At 39.4% G+C, this 16,843-nt stretch overlaps 1 protein-coding gene across 1 annotated transcript in view; it reads left to right on the forward strand.

Moving 5' to 3' along the window:
• Positions 1-16,843, forward strand: part of FLT1 (fms related receptor tyrosine kinase 1) — a 98,565-nt gene that overhangs the window by 27,833 nt on the left and 53,889 nt on the right. The window contains exons 5-10 of the mRNA XM_072326406.1: positions 2,122-2,284; positions 2,372-2,508; positions 4,007-4,181; positions 5,577-5,694; positions 7,651-7,820; positions 8,176-8,335. Coding sequence (XP_072182507.1) covers positions 2,122-2,284; positions 2,372-2,508; positions 4,007-4,181; positions 5,577-5,694; positions 7,651-7,820; positions 8,176-8,335 — 923 coding nt within the window. The remainder of the gene's footprint in view (positions 1-2,121; positions 2,285-2,371; positions 2,509-4,006; positions 4,182-5,576; positions 5,695-7,650; positions 7,821-8,175; positions 8,336-16,843) is intronic.

The following is a 16,843-nucleotide window of genomic DNA, read 5'->3' on the forward strand; positions in this document are numbered from 1 at the left end:
AACCAAGATATGGTTGAATGGTGGCCAGCTATAATGTAATGGCTTTAGCTATGTGTGTGTAACACACACTTCCCCTGTGATTTGTGTTCTTATTATAGTATCTTATCAGCTGTTGTAAAGAATTCTACCTCAGCACTTTTGTGCTTCTTGTAATTATTGTTCCTTTGATTCATCATGTGTTTCTGTTGGAGGAAATGTCTTGAGACAAGTTGAGGTGAGCCCAAGGGCAGTTTGTGGTGCACACTGCACGGGCAGCACAGAGGGTGCTATGTTTGGGGGATGCTGTGCCATGCAGGATGGTACCAGATAGCTGGCAGCCACCCATGCTGGCTGTGGATGGAGGAAGAGAGGGCTGGCCAGCATGCCAGTGAAGAGAGTGATGCCATGAGACTGGGATCACAGAGAGAGATTGTTGGGCTGCAAGCTGACCCAGGGATGGAAGTGAATAAATATGCTCTTTGCTTAGGGCACTATTTCATTCAAGCTCTGCTATATGCTGTCTGAAAGAAAGCAAGACAGGAAGAAAGGAAGAAAGCATGAAAGAAGGGAAAGGAAGGAAAGGAAGGAAAGGAAGGGAAGGGAACAAGGGGAGGGAGGGAGGGAGGGAAGGAAGGAAGGAAGGAAGGAAGGAAGGAAGGAAGGAAGGAAGGAAGGAAGGAAGGAAGGAAGGAAGGAAGGAGGAAGGAAGGAAGGAAGGAAGGAAGGAAGGAAGGAAGGAAGGAAGGAAGGAAGGAAGGAAGGAAGGAAGGAAGGAAGGAAGGAAGGAAGGAAGAAGGAAGGAAGGAAGGAAGGAAGGAAGGAAGGAAGGAAGGAAGGAAGGAAGGGAAGGAAGGAAGGAAGAAGGAAGAAGAAGAAAAGAAAAGAAAAAGAAAAGAAAAGAAAAGAAAAGAAAAGAAAAAGAAAAGAAAAGAAAAGAAGAAAAGAAAAGAAAAGAAAAGAAAAGAAAAGAAAAGAAAAAGAAAAAGAAAAGAAGAAAGTTAATTTCACTTTAAAAGCAAACTTTATGAAAGCAGATTTGCAACCAGGCTTTGTACAGATGTCTGAACTCTGTTACCCAAGAAGTGGCATTTATTCCACCAGTAAAGCTGTGTAATGGCAAACAAGCACTGATGTGAAAACAAGAGGTGTTACCTGAGCCTCAGTGCCCAGGTCACCCTTTGTCTTTCCAAAATTTTTTGATTTATTATTAAATTGGCTCTTAAAAATCAAAGAATGCTAAAGAAAAATATCACTTGTTCTACTGACAAAGTGGACACTTGACCCCACATAGCCATATTTTAGTCAGCATTAGACTTCAGGTCATAAGTTTATAAAACATCTGATGGCTTTACATTAATTACTTGCTGGGCCCTTAACTTCTGAGGGACTTTGAAGTGCCAGTTTTTTTTGAATGTGCTGAGCACTTTTCCCCTGGAAATATTTAGCATTTTAAGGTGTCCTGTCAGATTCACTACTCAAAATGACTTTCCTCCTTGAGTACGAACTGTAGTTTTCATACCTAAGAAAGCTTTGTGGCTTTGAAATTTGAGCTCATGTTTTATGTAATGACTCAGAGAGATGTGTGCTCTGTGATGTCTTAGCTTTGGAACAAATAATATATATTTTTTAACAGTCTAGTCCTTCAGACAATATAAACCTGTGACAGAACAGATTGAATCCTGCCAGGAATTTGTTAAAGCCACAAAATGTCAGCAAATGAAGTCCATTTGTCACTGCCATTGAAAAATGTGCATTTGTGTCTCTCTGGTAACACCAGGACGCTTAATTGCAAAGGTTCTCCAAGAGGAGCGCTTTTGCTGCCAACTGGAAGCCAACAGAATATCAGCCCAAGCGCTGAGGCTAATGATAGTGTCAATCTATTGTGTCATAAATTACATCCTGTTACAAATAATGAAATCTTGGAAACAAATAAAACATTCACATTCTTCACTCAGATTTTTTCCTCTACTTTGTGATGAAAATGTGACTTGGAAAATCTGCATAATTAAATGTCATCCTTTCTACTTTGATTGACATTATTTTTTTAATTTTTTTTTCCTACGCCTTTTTTTTGGAGGTTGTTTTGATTAGAGCGTGGCATGAGGATAAGTTGTTTTTATGATGTGTGCTTGCCACTTTTAGATTCCCAGAGAAACCCTAATTCCTGATGGCAAAACGATAATCTGGGACAACATGAGAGGCTTCAGAATACCTGAGGCAACCTACAGATTCATAGGGCTTCTGAGCTGTGAGACAACCATCGGTGGGCACAAGTATAGCACAAAGTACCTAACGCACCGAGAGAGTAAGTGGCTTTCCCTGCTCCCCCGCTTTTGGAAGGCACTCTGCCCTGGGGATGTTTCTGAATTCTCCTTCTCTTCATGATGTGCAGCCAACACAATTTTTGACATTAAGTTGAGCACCCCACGCCTTGTCAAGCTGCTGAAGGGAGACAGCCTGGCAATCAACTGCACTGTCAAGGCAGCCTGGAACACCCGCGTGCAAATGACGTGGACTTATCCCGGGGAGGTAAGCGCTGGGGATGAAAGGGAGTAATGGGGGGTTCCCATAGATCACGCTGCATCTTGCATCCCAGGAAGAATTCTGTTCAAAATGCTTGCCATGTTTCGCATTCCATCCCTGTGACCCTTGCTGACATGGCTTTTAAATTTTTTTCCTCTCTTTTCTTTCCCGTGGTTAATTGAATAAGTAAACATGTTTACATGCTGTACTCTGCTATATTGCATAATCATGAGTGAGCACTAGAATTCTTTCATCCCTGGAAGTTTCTTTCCAACCTGAGAGAATGACTGAAATTTATCACCCGGTCCCAGGCAGAGACTCTCTCTTGTGACTAAAAATTTTCGTTGAGGCTGTCTTTCTTAACACATTCATTTCAAAGACTGGCAGACAGTCAGGCACCCGACTCAAGCATGTTTAGAAAAGATATTTTGATTTAGCTAGCCAAAATCTCATTTGTTAAGTGTCACATGAACAATCCACTTGTTTTGACAACTATAGGAATGATCTTGAATGCACTTCTCCTCCCATCACATTGGGAGCATCCTCATAAATATTTGTCACTTACAGAATAACTGCCAGGAGTTCATGTAAAGCTGATAAGAAATTTGACGTTAGTTTAAGGTTTACAACTCCCATTCCTTTCATGTCAGTTTGATTTATGCTGATGATTCAAGTCAAGATCATTTATTATGTCACTCATTGTGCCTAATCACAAGCTAAAATTATGAATACATTATATAGAGAAGACTAATGCAATAATTTCTTGCATGTTGTAGACATTTTCCTTGGCATTTTTTCCCCACAGAAGTAAAGAAATTAGCAACAAGAAATGCTCCAAATATATTAGATTTGTTCACCGTTGGCCTTCCCAAGCCTTAGCATAGCACCACACTTGTGAAACTTGCTTGGGTTTTATTTGGACGGTAACTGAAGGGTGTTCGGTGTTTATAAGACCACAACAGTGTCCTGGGTTAAATAAACTTTGAGGCCAAAGGCTGAGGGGGAGTTGCAGGAAATAACTCCTCAGCCTCGCATTATCTTCAGTTCCACCCTGTTACTCCTTTGCCAAATCTCCGTCACTTCTCCATCTATAGCGTTTCCAGAATTCTCCCCTCCTTGTGTTAAAGCCCTCATTTTCTATATGTCTGCTGTGTACTGCCTTTCATGTGCCAGCTCTGGGCTATTCATGAACAGTGCTGGGTGAGGAGTGGTGGGGAGCTGAGCACATTACTATGGCAGGCTGTGCGGATGTATTGGTCTTCATCTGGAAAGGAGTTTGGATGCTACTACAACTTGAATGGAAGTAATAATGAATTGACAGATAAAGCTACTTTCTATTTTTATTGTTGATTCTCTGGAAATTTTAGGCATCCTTTTCAGGTTCATCCTGCACAAAAGGGTCTGGATATATGTTGTTTTAAAACTTGGTGGCAGAACAGCCAATTGAAAATCATGTTCATGAAAATCTGAATCAGCTCTTTAATGTTAATTTCTGCTTTAACAGGCCATGAAGAGAGGTTCTGTAACACAGCGCATAGACCAGAAGAATAGAGAAGCCAATATTTTTTACAGTATTCTTGTTATTGACAAAGTTCGTGATATTGATAAAGGCCAGTATGCCTGCCACGTGAAGAGTGGACCCTCAAACAAATTAGTCAACACAACAGTCATAGTTTATGGTAAGAAACACTTTGAATGTCTAGAATAGTGAATGCTTACTTACCAAGTTCAGTCACACAATAGCTTTTTATCTTGGTAAAAAGTGGAAAGAAATTTCTAGCCTGGACATCATAGATAGATAAGGACGGACACCAGTGAAAATACATGCCGTTTGTTCCATGACTGTTTTGTCTTGTTGGCAGTAGATGCATTAGTGTTTAGTTTGATCACCTGTTCCTGCTGAGATCTGAGATATCCTGTTCTCAATCGGTACTGACAATTCCAGTTCCTCTTCTACAGTACTTGCTCCACTGCTCTCTATGAAACATGAAGAAGAAACAGATATAATAGCTCTACATGGGAATACAGCTCCTAAACCATTCACAAAACTGAAACAAGTCAGAGAAGCTGGAACTATTGAAGCTAGCCTGTAAACTCTTACTTGTGTAAACAGCCTTATCTATGGGATACTCATATTGGATAAAGACTGTGAATAAGGGTTTGCTGAATCAGAGTTGTATCTTGGTATAACCTGACTTTTATAATTAAAATACTGAGTTGTCCTGAACATATTCCTATCAGTGCATGCCATAAATGTGACTAAATACTGCACTTACTTAATATATATGCGATATCCATATCCAATCCATAATGTGAGTAAATGTTGCACTGCAAATACTGTCAAAGGACACTCTTTTTTTTTTTTTTTTTTTCATATTTTGTATATTTTATTTTGTTTAATTGCATTTTGGAAAGAAAATATTATGTTCTATAAATATTATGTTTTCTTGCCTCTGATGAAATCCACCAATTCATCAGAGTTTGAAATACAGGGCAATACAACTGGGAAAGAAAGAATTCCAGCAGCTTGAAGTTGTTCCAATGAAGTGATAAAATATGTTTTTTCGGTTAAACAGCTGTTTACCAATGCTAGAGAAAGGTTCTGTCCTTTCCTTTGCTGTTTCTCTGAAGATCATTTAATTCCCCTCCAAACAAATATTTTAGTTTGGAACATCCATTGATTCCATTGATTCAGGGGAGGAGACATCATCTGCTCATCTAATTCATCTTCCCATATACCATGAACCATCTACTCTTTTCCTTTTCCTGTTCCTTTTCCTTTTTCCTTTTTCCTTTTCCTTTCCTTTTTTGACTGAAGCATGACATGAATTTGACTAGAGTGTATCTCCTCTATATACATTCATGACTTGGGAGTTGTATCTCAGTTTCCTTTTTATTTGTGGCATTTTTCTCTTTAGAAGAGTTGGTTTTATTCTTGCTTTTGCCACGTAGGAACAATAAAATTAATAAAGAACATTTTTATTTGGATTCCTCTTCTTTTTAGAAGAGCAACTCTTTTTTTCAGAGTGAAAATTGTTAACATGAGTGTGCTTTTTTCCTTTTATTTCTTTAAGATAAGAGATTCATTAATTTGAAACGTCGAAGAAAAACTACGCTGGAGGCTGTAGCAGGAAGAAAATCCTATCGTTTGCCAATGAAAGTGAAGGCATTTCCCTCTCCAGAAGTTACATGGTAGGATAACAATTACTTCAACTCATACACACTAGATCTCTTCTTAAATGAAAAGTGATATGTTGATAAAATATTCTAATAAAACCCCTTAAAATGACAACATAATGGGGACAGAGTAACTGTAGAGTTTTATTGGGCTTTTCAGGGTCTTCCTGAATTTTAGCAATTTAAAAGAACATCATCTCCATTATGCGAGTTCTAAATGGGATGCCTGGGAAGTTTAAAGTTCAGGTCCTCAAATACATTAGATATGTCACTTACTGAAATCAGTGGACATTCTAAAGCTGTATTTACTAGTCTTGACTGAGTCAGTGAATCATCCATTATGCAGACCTGAATTTCTCTTTTAGACACAATGAGAAAAGAAAAACTATTAAAGTAAGTGACTGAGCTGATTCATACAGCCATGAACTATGGGAAGAGCAGTGGAAGCAGGCTTTGTTACATGGCAGTCTGCCAGTTTTAGGTCTACACTAGTGAGCAGAGCTTTCACTTTGGCTCAAGTGTATTGGGTTAAGGACTCTTTTAAACAGTTTTTTGTCTTAACCACCTTTCTATAAAACAATGTTATCTACTTGTGATCTCAAGGTGCTGGGGTTTTTTTTGTTGTTGTTTAAATAATTTTAAATGGCAATAGCTCTGGCTCAATTCATTGAAATTTAACAAAGAGTCTATGACAAGAATGATTAAGAAAACAAACCACACATACATGAACAGTGAAAGTTCATGTTACTCACAGCCAGAAATTATTTTAGTTCCAAACATTTTGTTTTATTTTTACAATCCCCTCTGCATTTACAGCTCCACGTGGAAAATTAATGGATGAAAGTGAAGATGTTGCTTGTCATTTATATGGTGTTTTCTGTTTCTTTAATGGTTGGGCTAGTTGAATGCACTTTTACATCTGAATCTTCTGGGGGAAAAAAAAAATCTATTTAAACATAAGAATATTAATTTATTTATTACCATGAAGTTGGTAAAACACTAGAACAAGTTGCCCAGAGGGGCTGTTTAAAATCTGAATGGACACGGTCCTGGATGACCTGATAACCTTGACTAAGCAAGGGGGTGGACAGGCAATTTCCAGAGGCTCTTTCAGCCTCAAACATTCTGTAGTTCCATGAAATATGTGTACAGTGAAATGCCTAAATCCATGGTCCTTAGACCCATTTTTTAGGACTTCTCTAATTACTGAAAGAACCTTCTTTAAACACGAGAACACAAGAATCAATCCAATTAAGCCCATGATTGTGGGAATGCTGCACATGATCACAGTGAAGCCATTGCACTTTTCTACTGACATCACATATGATGTCTTCAGCAACCTACAAGAATGTGCTTTTTGCCATATTTTAAACTTGGAATAAAAATGGTCTGCTTATTCAGGAATCTGTGTGTGAAGTGACACTTCTCTCTTTCTGTGTTGATTTTCTGTTATCTTTAAAAACATTCACTTTGATAGCAGGATATCTGATTCTTAAGCGCTTATCTAATCTTCTTACTCTTCCTCTTCCTAAAATCACAGCTGTGCTTAGGCTTCAGTAATACTTTGACCTGGGATGTATACTGAAGTTGTAAGAAATAGTTGGTGCTGGGTGATGCAACCTTTATTTGCGTTAGTGATTTGTAGCCAAAATGGTTGTCTTCTAGACAACACAGCACAAGCAAGGAAAGGCGGGATCTTCAGACGCAGAGTTCCAATTTTCAGAAACTCTCAAATATTATAGAGCCCTATCAGATCCTTATCAATTTTAACATGTAGAAGTGCTGTATAAATATCAGCAATCTGCAAGGGAAGGTAAACCAAATCTTAGATTGGTAAGATTCTGGTAAGAAGGATTGTAGCTTGTGAATTCAGTGTTCACCCAAAGATGAAGAAATGGGAAATGAAGAAACACAGGCTGCTAAAGCAGCCCTGATTTTCAATTATTTTATTTCTGGACTTCTTCTGAACAGGTTAAAAGACGGGTTGCCTGCTGCTGAAAAGTGTGCCCGGTACATGGTTAAAAACTATTCATTAATCATCAAGGATGTTGCTGAGGAAGATGCTGGAAACTACACTATAATATTGAGCTTACGACAGTGGAACTTATCCAAGAATCTTACAGTCACTCTTAAAGTAAATGGTGAGTGTGCAGCATGTTCCCACACTTCTCCTGAGCATAAACACTAAGCTATCATTGAACAGTTTGTCTTGCATGGTCCATGTAGACTTCCTTACCAATTTTTGTGGACACAAATCCGAGCCTGAGGTGTGGGGTTGAGGGACCCTTCTTGAAGTCAGCAAATAGACACTGGTTTTCATTGGAAGGGCTTCTATCTTCCATGGTCATATATTTGTTCCCTATTACTTAAATGTGTCCTGCTGTTTTTCTTTCCTCAGGGATTTTTTTTGATTACTCACCCTACAGGAATGCGGTAGTCTGATGATCATTGGAAATGAACTGCTTTTAATCGCTTTCCAATTTTTACTTCTTACAGTGAAACCCCAGATATATGAAAATGCTGTGTCATCATTCCCTGATCCAAATCTGTATTTACTGAACAGCAAACAAGTGCTGACATGCACCGTGTATGGTATTCCCCCGCCAAAAATTACATGGGTGTGGTATCCCTGTAGACAAAACCATTCTAAAACAAGGTAGGACAGCTTCTTTACTCATATTTAGTTTGTCTTCCCTTCCATTTTTTCCTAAAGACTTCCTTAAGAATGAAGCTCACTGTGACTTTTGTTTAATTAGTAAAATATGTATATTTTTAATCGATGTGTTTTTAAGGAAACATGCAGAAACAATGCAGGGTTTTTTTCTGCATCGTTATTTGAGAACAGAGAGCAGAGCCATTGTTTCGTGCTGTTGCTTATTTTCATTTACAGTTCACTGCTATTCATGCGTGCAGTGTTCAGAAGTGATAATTGCTTTTTAATTTTTATGAGGTAAGCCTTGCAGGCAACGTCTTGCTAAGTTCACATTCTTTCTCATGGAGGAAACTTCCTTGTTTTCTCCATGCTTTTGTCATTGTACAGTGATTCCACTGTGTGGGTTTTTTTTGTTTGTTTGTTTTTTTAATTCAACAGAAATGATCTTAAAAACCTTCTCTATTATGAAGGTCACATCTTTCTTATGATACATTGACTCATAGGTTCAGTTCAGCAAGACAAAGTTGCCCAGCATTCTCCAGATGATATTTCAACCAGGTAAAATATAAGTGGCATCATACAGGCTTATTCGATCCTGATGTGGCTCTTGATGAATGAATCCTCCTTTATGTTTAAGCTTTCTTTGGAACTTTGTGTCTAACGGTGACAAGTTTGTATGTTGACTCATTATCCAAAGCTCTTCCTGTATCCCAATATCTGGTACAGCCTTAACGATTAACACTAATAGTAGCATTTAGCTACTCTTTTAGGGTTGAAACATGCAATATATTTGGAGCATAGCACAATAAAGATATTTAAGAACCTAAAAAAAACTAAGAACCCAATATTTTCTGTCTCATTTGAAGGTGATCGCTTTACAAGGGATTTAACTTATTTAACACTTCCAAAGAATTGAATTTTAGTGTCAGTCCAGCCAAACATATACATACATGCTTAAACACTGATATAGGTGCTTAACTGCAAAGACACGAGACACTTGATTAAATGAAAGAGGCACTGCATCTCATGGTAAGGGTACCTGTAAGTGCTGGACACCTCTTCTTGGAAACACATATTGCATTTTCCATTATGTCTCACTTTGCGATAATGCAAATGAATGACTTTCTGTGCCCCTCTCACCAAGAGGTGGCACTAGCAATCTCTCCTTTTGCTAGAATAGGTAAAATCTGAAATTCTCAAGTTCGAGGACAGGTAAGGACAACATTTCCTCTCTCTTTTATGTGCTTTTTGAAGCTCTGGTCACAAAAATTCTACGTAATTATTTATTTTGCCTTGTAGGTATGAGGTGTAAGGTAAAAGAAATTGCAATGTCTTTTAAGTATATGGTCCCTGTGAAAAGCATATATGAATTTTTTTAACCTTTTTATTTCTTGCAATAGTTTATGCATATTAATACATACTCTGGACTGAAATCACAGTGTGGGCACGGTAAAACAATTAGCTCTTCTTTGAGAGTAGAAGTAAGGCTCTTCCACTGTCAAATATTTCCTTCTGTTAACAAGCTCTGCAGCATGGATCATGTCATCAACACTAAAAATTAATATGCTCAAGCAGGTGTCTAATAAAATACTAAGCTGTAGACTCAATTAAATCCTAATTGGAAGTGTGTTTGAACAGGTGATCAAAGGAGAAAGGTAGCAATTTCAGCATCAGCTATTGGCTCTGTTACAAGACTGTTTCCAGACTTGTTTCCAAATTACCTTCATCACTGTTCTATGACAGTTCTTTTTTGCACCCTCCCTTTACTTATACTTCAAACTCTCATTGAAGGAGCAGTCTGGATAATACAATTTTTAATGTTTTGCCTAAGATGACTGGAGAAACAGTTGTCTCAGAATGGCAGCAATACCTGAATTTTGTCTCCTCCTTCAGGAGGGGAACGGAAAGCCTTGCAGCTGGCATGGCCAACACAGGTTTCCTCCACGAAGAATGGGAAAACCCTTTAATTCCACCTTTTTCACCATTTTTCTCTCCTTGTGTAAGGTGCAACAGATTAATTATGAAGGTACTTTGTGCAGCAGATCAGAAATATGTCTTGTTCTCTGATCTCTTCTTTGGACATATCTGCCCAATATTATCTTTCCAAGGATAAAATGTAGCTCTGTTTATACTCATAGATAGTGCCTATTTCTGTGCACAGGTGGAAAAATGGTTCCTTAAATTGATAAACCAATGCAGGCTACCATTATTCATCATATCGCAGTACAGATTGTCATGAGTTTCTGGGTCCCATGCCAAAGGACACAGCTCACTCTCTGAGAATAAAGATTTGGTTATATAAATATAAAAATAACTCAGTGGGTTCCATTGATTAAAATAAAGTGCAGATATATTTCAGTGCTTTGTAACTAGTGCAGTCAATTTCCATAACTCTCTGCTGACCCCTTTTATTCAGGCCAGTAGCAGGTGACAAGCCAAACGTAACAATTCCTGTAGTTTAACAAATTTAACTTTTTGGAATGCTGAAAAACTGAGAACATCATTAAAATTCCATTTTCTTTGTTTTCTTTCAAAATAACTTTGCTTAGCCAACTCTATTACCATTAAATAACCTTTCATTAACTAGAATCACAGAAGAGTCAAGAAAAACTGTGTGGGGGCAAAAAATAAAGTTCTGTGTTGTTTGTTGTTTTTGGGTTTTTTTGTAGTTTTTTTAAAGGATATTCAGATCTAACAAATTCAGATATGGCAGGCAAAAGCCAGTGGAGAATGGAATGAGTTAATATAAAAAGCAATAGAAAAGTAAAAGAGTAGATATTCTTAAATGAGTGTTGATTTCCCAAGAAATATCTTATTCAGTGTCATCTTACCCCAGAGTGGCAGTAGATACAGCAGATACATCCATCCACTGCTCAGTGGACATAGCATAAGACACTCTGATGACGTCCATCCTTAGCTTGTTACTTAAGTGATCTCCCTGTCCTCTTCCCTGCCACTCTGCTCCTGTATTTCTGGCCTTGGTTTTGCTGAGGTTGGGTTATTGGCAGAGTTCTGTGGAGGAGCAGACAGGGCAGGGCTTGCTGAGGTTCTTGGGAGCCACCAAGGCTGATCTCTGCCTATGACCCATCCACTCTGAGGCTGCAGAATGAGCGTCTCCATGCTGGAGACATGCTTGATGTGAATGGGTCTTGACCTGAATCTCATCAGCAGATTTCTGTTTATCTTAGAGTTTGGCAGAGGTTGCCAAGAAAGGCATGTGAGATATTGATATTGCTTAGTGTAAGCACTGGCTTCCTCAGCTCTTGTGCAGCATCATCAGAGGGCAGTCTCAGAGAGACCTTCACCGTGCTCTGACCAAGACTTGACCCATCAGCCCTCCAGTATCTGCAGACAGATGCAGCAATGCAATTTTGTCTTGGGTGTTCCAGCTCTACCATCATCTTGCTGCCTTCCTCTCTCCTTGAGCTATCAGTTACAGTTAGCCTCAAATCAAATGTCAGAGTACTAATTTATGACTTCGCCATTGCATCTATCTGGGCTTTTAAAAATCAGTATTTTAGTGTGTGTGCATAAGGAAAAGCATAATGGCACTGTGGAGATATCCACAAAAAGAAAGTAGTCAGGAAAACTGGTACCTGCATGGAGATGGAGTGCTTGGAACTGCCATCACAGAAGTGCATGGCCTGACTCTCACCAGCTTCAGTGTAAGAGGAAGTGAGACATGTGTGCATAGCAGTCTAATTGCATTTCTGCATTGTTTATGTCAGGGCATTAATAAAGGACTGAAAGGCAGAATGATTAGGATGTGCTTGGATAGATTATCAGGGGAAACTAGGTTTGGAACATCAGCGAGGTATGTAAAATGCACAAATGTTAATTGTACTTAATTAGAAATGTACTGAACCACCCAAATTTAATTGTGGATGTCTGCAAACACTGATGCCCATTAGTTTGTCCACAGCAAATGTTTTTGTTCACCATGCCACCTTCTATTTTCAGGAAGAGGAAGTCTGAGTCCTTAGTGCTGGTGAAAGTAGGTCAGATGCCATTAATAAACAGGTAGTGCAAAAATGCCTTTGTTTAATTTGACATGTGGCCAGATCCTCAGCTCCAAATTCATGCTGGCTGAGACCTTTGTGCCTTCCATTCCTTCTTTGTGCAAGAAAATCCCCTTGCAGTGATCTGGTAGTAGTGTAAAGGTACTTACAATGGGTACACCAAGAGGTATGCCTACTATTTCCTTGTTTGTCTGTGGCTGTGGAAATGGCTGTGTGTAAATAAAAATCAAGCTGTGTCATTTTCACTTTTCTTTCTGAAAATTGCAGTGAAATGAAAATGAAAGTACACTGTGGCACCATAGACTTGCAGAGAGCTTGAGGTTGAAAGGAGTAGAATAGGGTCTGATCTGTCTCAGACCAGCTATGTAGTTCACTGAAGCATCACATTCTCCGCCTCCTCTATGAGCCAAAAGCCCGTGCTTGTTTGTGTTTGCGAAGAGCTGGTAGGGCAGCTTCCATGTCCTCAGTCAATATTTTGGAAAATATCTTTTAAAATATTTTACTTAGAAAATGCCATATGACTCAGCCCAGGCATACACGTATGAATAAATAAACCCGATAAATACACATTGTACATGCAGTACAGTTTGCCACAGTCTGTCCCAAGGGTGCTGTAGTGGATGCACTGATGAATTTACTTTGCAAGCGGTAAATGCTCTCAAAGGCTTTATCATGGATTGTATTTGAACCAGAAGGTTAAGCTTGCCAATTCTGGTTTTGCTAATTTTCAGATCACTTTAAATTAAAATGTTCAAAGTGTAATAGAAAATATTTTATCATTATCTCGCACAAGTCATTTTTTTAACCGGTAATGAATCAAACCTAGCATTTAAGAACTACAGTAATTTCCCGATGCTCTGCTTCGTGCCGTGTTTTAAACTCTGTCTCACCTACCTTCTTGTCAGTCTTTTTTTTTCCAGTATCTTTTCCCATGGTTTCCTTCACAGCACGACCTCTTGGCTTTGCTGGGGATGGTCTGACACCCATCCTAAAGGAAGATGTGGGGTCGTGAAGGTGGTTGTTTACTGCTTGATATTTAACTCTCAGTGGGGCAGAGCAGTGTCTGAGACATGGGTACATCCCACCCTACAGCCAGAAATGTTCTTCTGTCCTAGCAGGGGCTCTTGGCTGGGAAGGCCCAGGGTCAAACTGTGTGTGCTCAGGAGTGATTATAAATGGAGTGCTATTATTGGACTGAGTACACCTTTTACAAAAATATACAAACTTCAACTAGCATCCTTTTTCCTTTTATGTATATTCCCTTCAAAAACTCTTTGCAGAAGGCTTTGAAGAGACATACTGTATGAGGTAAGATCATGTCAGAAAGAAAAATATTCAGTTAAAAAATAGGAAGCAGAGGTTAGGAGGGAACAGCCAGTTCTTGCCATGTAGGGAGGTGACCAGTGAAGTGTTTCAGGAGCTGGTGCTGGGGTCTGTGCTTGTCAACATGTTCAGAAATAACTTGGAAATGGTGGTGAGGAGGTGACAGAGCTTGCTGATGATACTGAGTCATTCGGATCTTTGATGATGGTGGCTGATTGCAGAGAAATGCAGAATGGTGTGAATCTAAGTATCTGGCTGATAAAGTGCCAGATGAAGTTCAATGAAGATAAATGTGTGTGGTGCACATAGGAGAAAATTTTCCCACTTTTGCATGTGAAATGATGAACCATTGTCTGATCATTACTCACATACAGAGAGAACTGAGCGTTGCAGTACATGCCTTTGTGCAAGCAATCAGGAGCAGCTCAAAAAACAAATGAAGCTTAAAAATTGCCAGGAGTGTACAAGGTCTGCTCCAAAAGCAGTTCCTTCTATTGTATTATGTTGGCCCGTGACATCAGAGGTGGATGTTGGTGGTAGTGCATACAAAGCAAAGATGTGTCATGGGGTTCCTCCATGTGGGAAAAAAAATGGCACCCATCAACATTCATCAGCACTTGCTGAGTGTTTATTAAAACCCAACAGTGGACATGAGCACAGTGAGGCCATGAATGGTGCTTCTCACAGTTGCGAAAGCAGCAGTGGATCACCTCCACTTGTGCAGGTTTCTATGAGCGCAGCATGCAAGCTGTTGTTCATTGCTGGTGAAAATACACACCTAATGATGCTGATTGTGTTGAAAAACAGTGCTTTGTAGCTGAGAATTTTCTCTATCAAATAGTGTTATTTTGCTCTTTGTAGCTGCTGTAGTTTTCATGGAAATAAGTAGGAGGCATTAGTTTTGCTGTGATCTATGTAGAATAGAAGAAAACTGAGAACGCCATGATAACTCCACATAAATTCATTAAGTAATGGCATCTCTTATACTAAGATCAGTTTTGATCTTTTTGTTTAAAAGGATACATCCAAACAGGAAAAAAAGCATCAAGAAGGGCAACAAATAGAATCAAAGGAACTTTAAGGAATGTGAGAAGTGTTTGAGGGATGAGTAAGGAGGGAAGTCAGGGCTTTGTGGCCCCAAAAAAAATAGCTGGCTTGTGAGCTACACAATAGAGATTTACAGACTAGTGAAGGACACAGATTTCTGGGGATCAGTTGTATACGCCTTTTCCAGTTCGAGAAGTAGGGGCCATGAAATGAAACTAGTAGGACTGCAATTCGAAATGAAAAGGAGATGATTGTCCATTCAGTGGGTAGCAGATCTGTGAAACTCCTTGCTATAAGGTTTCGTGGGCGCTAAAAGTTTGACTGGCTTCACACGGAGATTGCTTGAAGCCCTAGAAGAGAAATCCACTGGGACTTACTTAAGTGTAGAAATGGCCTCGCTTACAGGAAGTTCTTGAGCTGATAATAATTGGTGACTGGGGGAGTATTGGGAGGAAGTATCTGAAGTTAGTCCTGTTCTTACTCATCCCCAACCATCTGCTTATGGTCATTGTTGAGACAGGATATGGGGTAGAAGGATCCTTGGTCTTATGTCCATGTCTGTCACTATTTTCTCTTCCTGTTTTCCCTCTAATCAACTCCCCTCTCTCCTTAAAAATGTTTCCCTCCATTCTTTGTCATCCCTTCTTTGTTTTCTGCCTGCTTTCAGACTCCTACATGCAGTGAGACTGAAAACAATCCATCTTGAAAAATACCTCAGTGCAACATTAGCCCTTTCGTCTTCTCTGCTGATTGCTGGAAAATTGGAAGGGTGTTCACCGTGCTTCCAGCTTGTCAGCAAGGTAGAGAGAATTAAGGATGGTGTACATAGATTAGAAAAGAATTGCTCCTTTATAGACCTAGAAGGATCCAGTCAGGACAGCAAAGAAAAGGAAGGGAATTTCAGTATCATAAGACGGAAGGTTCTGGATAGACCTGGATCCTAGAAGGGTATAGGCTTGAGGGTATGCCTCTGAGTTGAATGATCTGTTAGGAATGGCTTGCACACAGAAAATAACTTATTTCAGAATGTTCTGAATAAAATTCTAGGCTGTGTATCTAGAGCCTTTTTTGTTATTGTTGTTCAAATTGGAGGAGATCTCTTCCTTTCAGTACTGCCATAAACTATTAAAATCAAACACATTTTCCCAGAAAGAAGTTCTAGATGACTGTAAAAACCCCATCCTTTGAAAATTTTGTGGTTCCAGCCAACATGCAGCTCCTCTGGGAAGGACATGGCTGGTGAGAGAAAGTGGAGGCTGAGTCACAATGACCACATGGGAGTGAGAATGATTGCAGCCTAGCAAAGGAGAGAAAGGAGGTGGACAAGGAAGGAAGGAAGGATTGGCCAAAATGCGATCATATTCTGTGTCCATGAAAACCGCTAAGCAGTTTGAAGCAGGAAACTGAGGGTCAAGAAGCAAAATATAATTATCTGATAAGAAACTCAAGGTGAGAAAATTTCAGGTCACATCAGGATGTGCAAAAAACCAACCAAACAAACAAACAAAAAACCAGAAAAACTGCTTCCAAATGCTGAACGCTCAGGGGTCTCAAGTTTTTGGGTTTTTTTCCTATGGGAATGCAAGCATGAACTGATGAAGGAGTGAAGGATGGGACAGGTGGGACTACTGCTGATTTTTGTGCTTCTTCTGATCAACAGTCTTTCTATGGCAGTGCCCTGGAGTAGTTCAGGGCAAGCCATAAAGTTTGTAAATGATGACTGTGAAAAGGAAGCACCATGCTTTAATCTAGTTGCATGTAGATTAACAGCGGGAAAGGCAGTGTGCAACTGGCAAAATTACCTACTCCATAAAGCCAGAGATATACAGTGAGGCCATGAATGCCATGCACCCTGCTTCTAATGAAGTAGTACCAAAGATGCTCACTGTGAGGATGGGGCATTAAGGAAATCTGGAGTCTTCCCTAAAGAGTGAGCTTTCCCTCTGAGTATCACCTCAGTTTTGTTGTAGATCATCCTACAAAAATAACTCAGTCCTCACTTTGGCAACTATGCACTGCACCAGGGTTCCAACTAAGCCTAATACACAGGGATGCTGAGAAATTCTTTCCCACCCAAAACAGCAGGGGCCAGCATTTCAACCCAGAATGAGTTATTTTCAAT

This window comes from Excalfactoria chinensis, chromosome 1 (genome assembly GCF_039878825.1).
Source record: "Excalfactoria chinensis isolate bCotChi1 chromosome 1, bCotChi1.hap2, whole genome shotgun sequence".
In the NCBI taxonomy this organism is placed as follows: Eukaryota; Metazoa; Chordata; class Aves; order Galliformes; family Phasianidae; genus Excalfactoria; species Excalfactoria chinensis.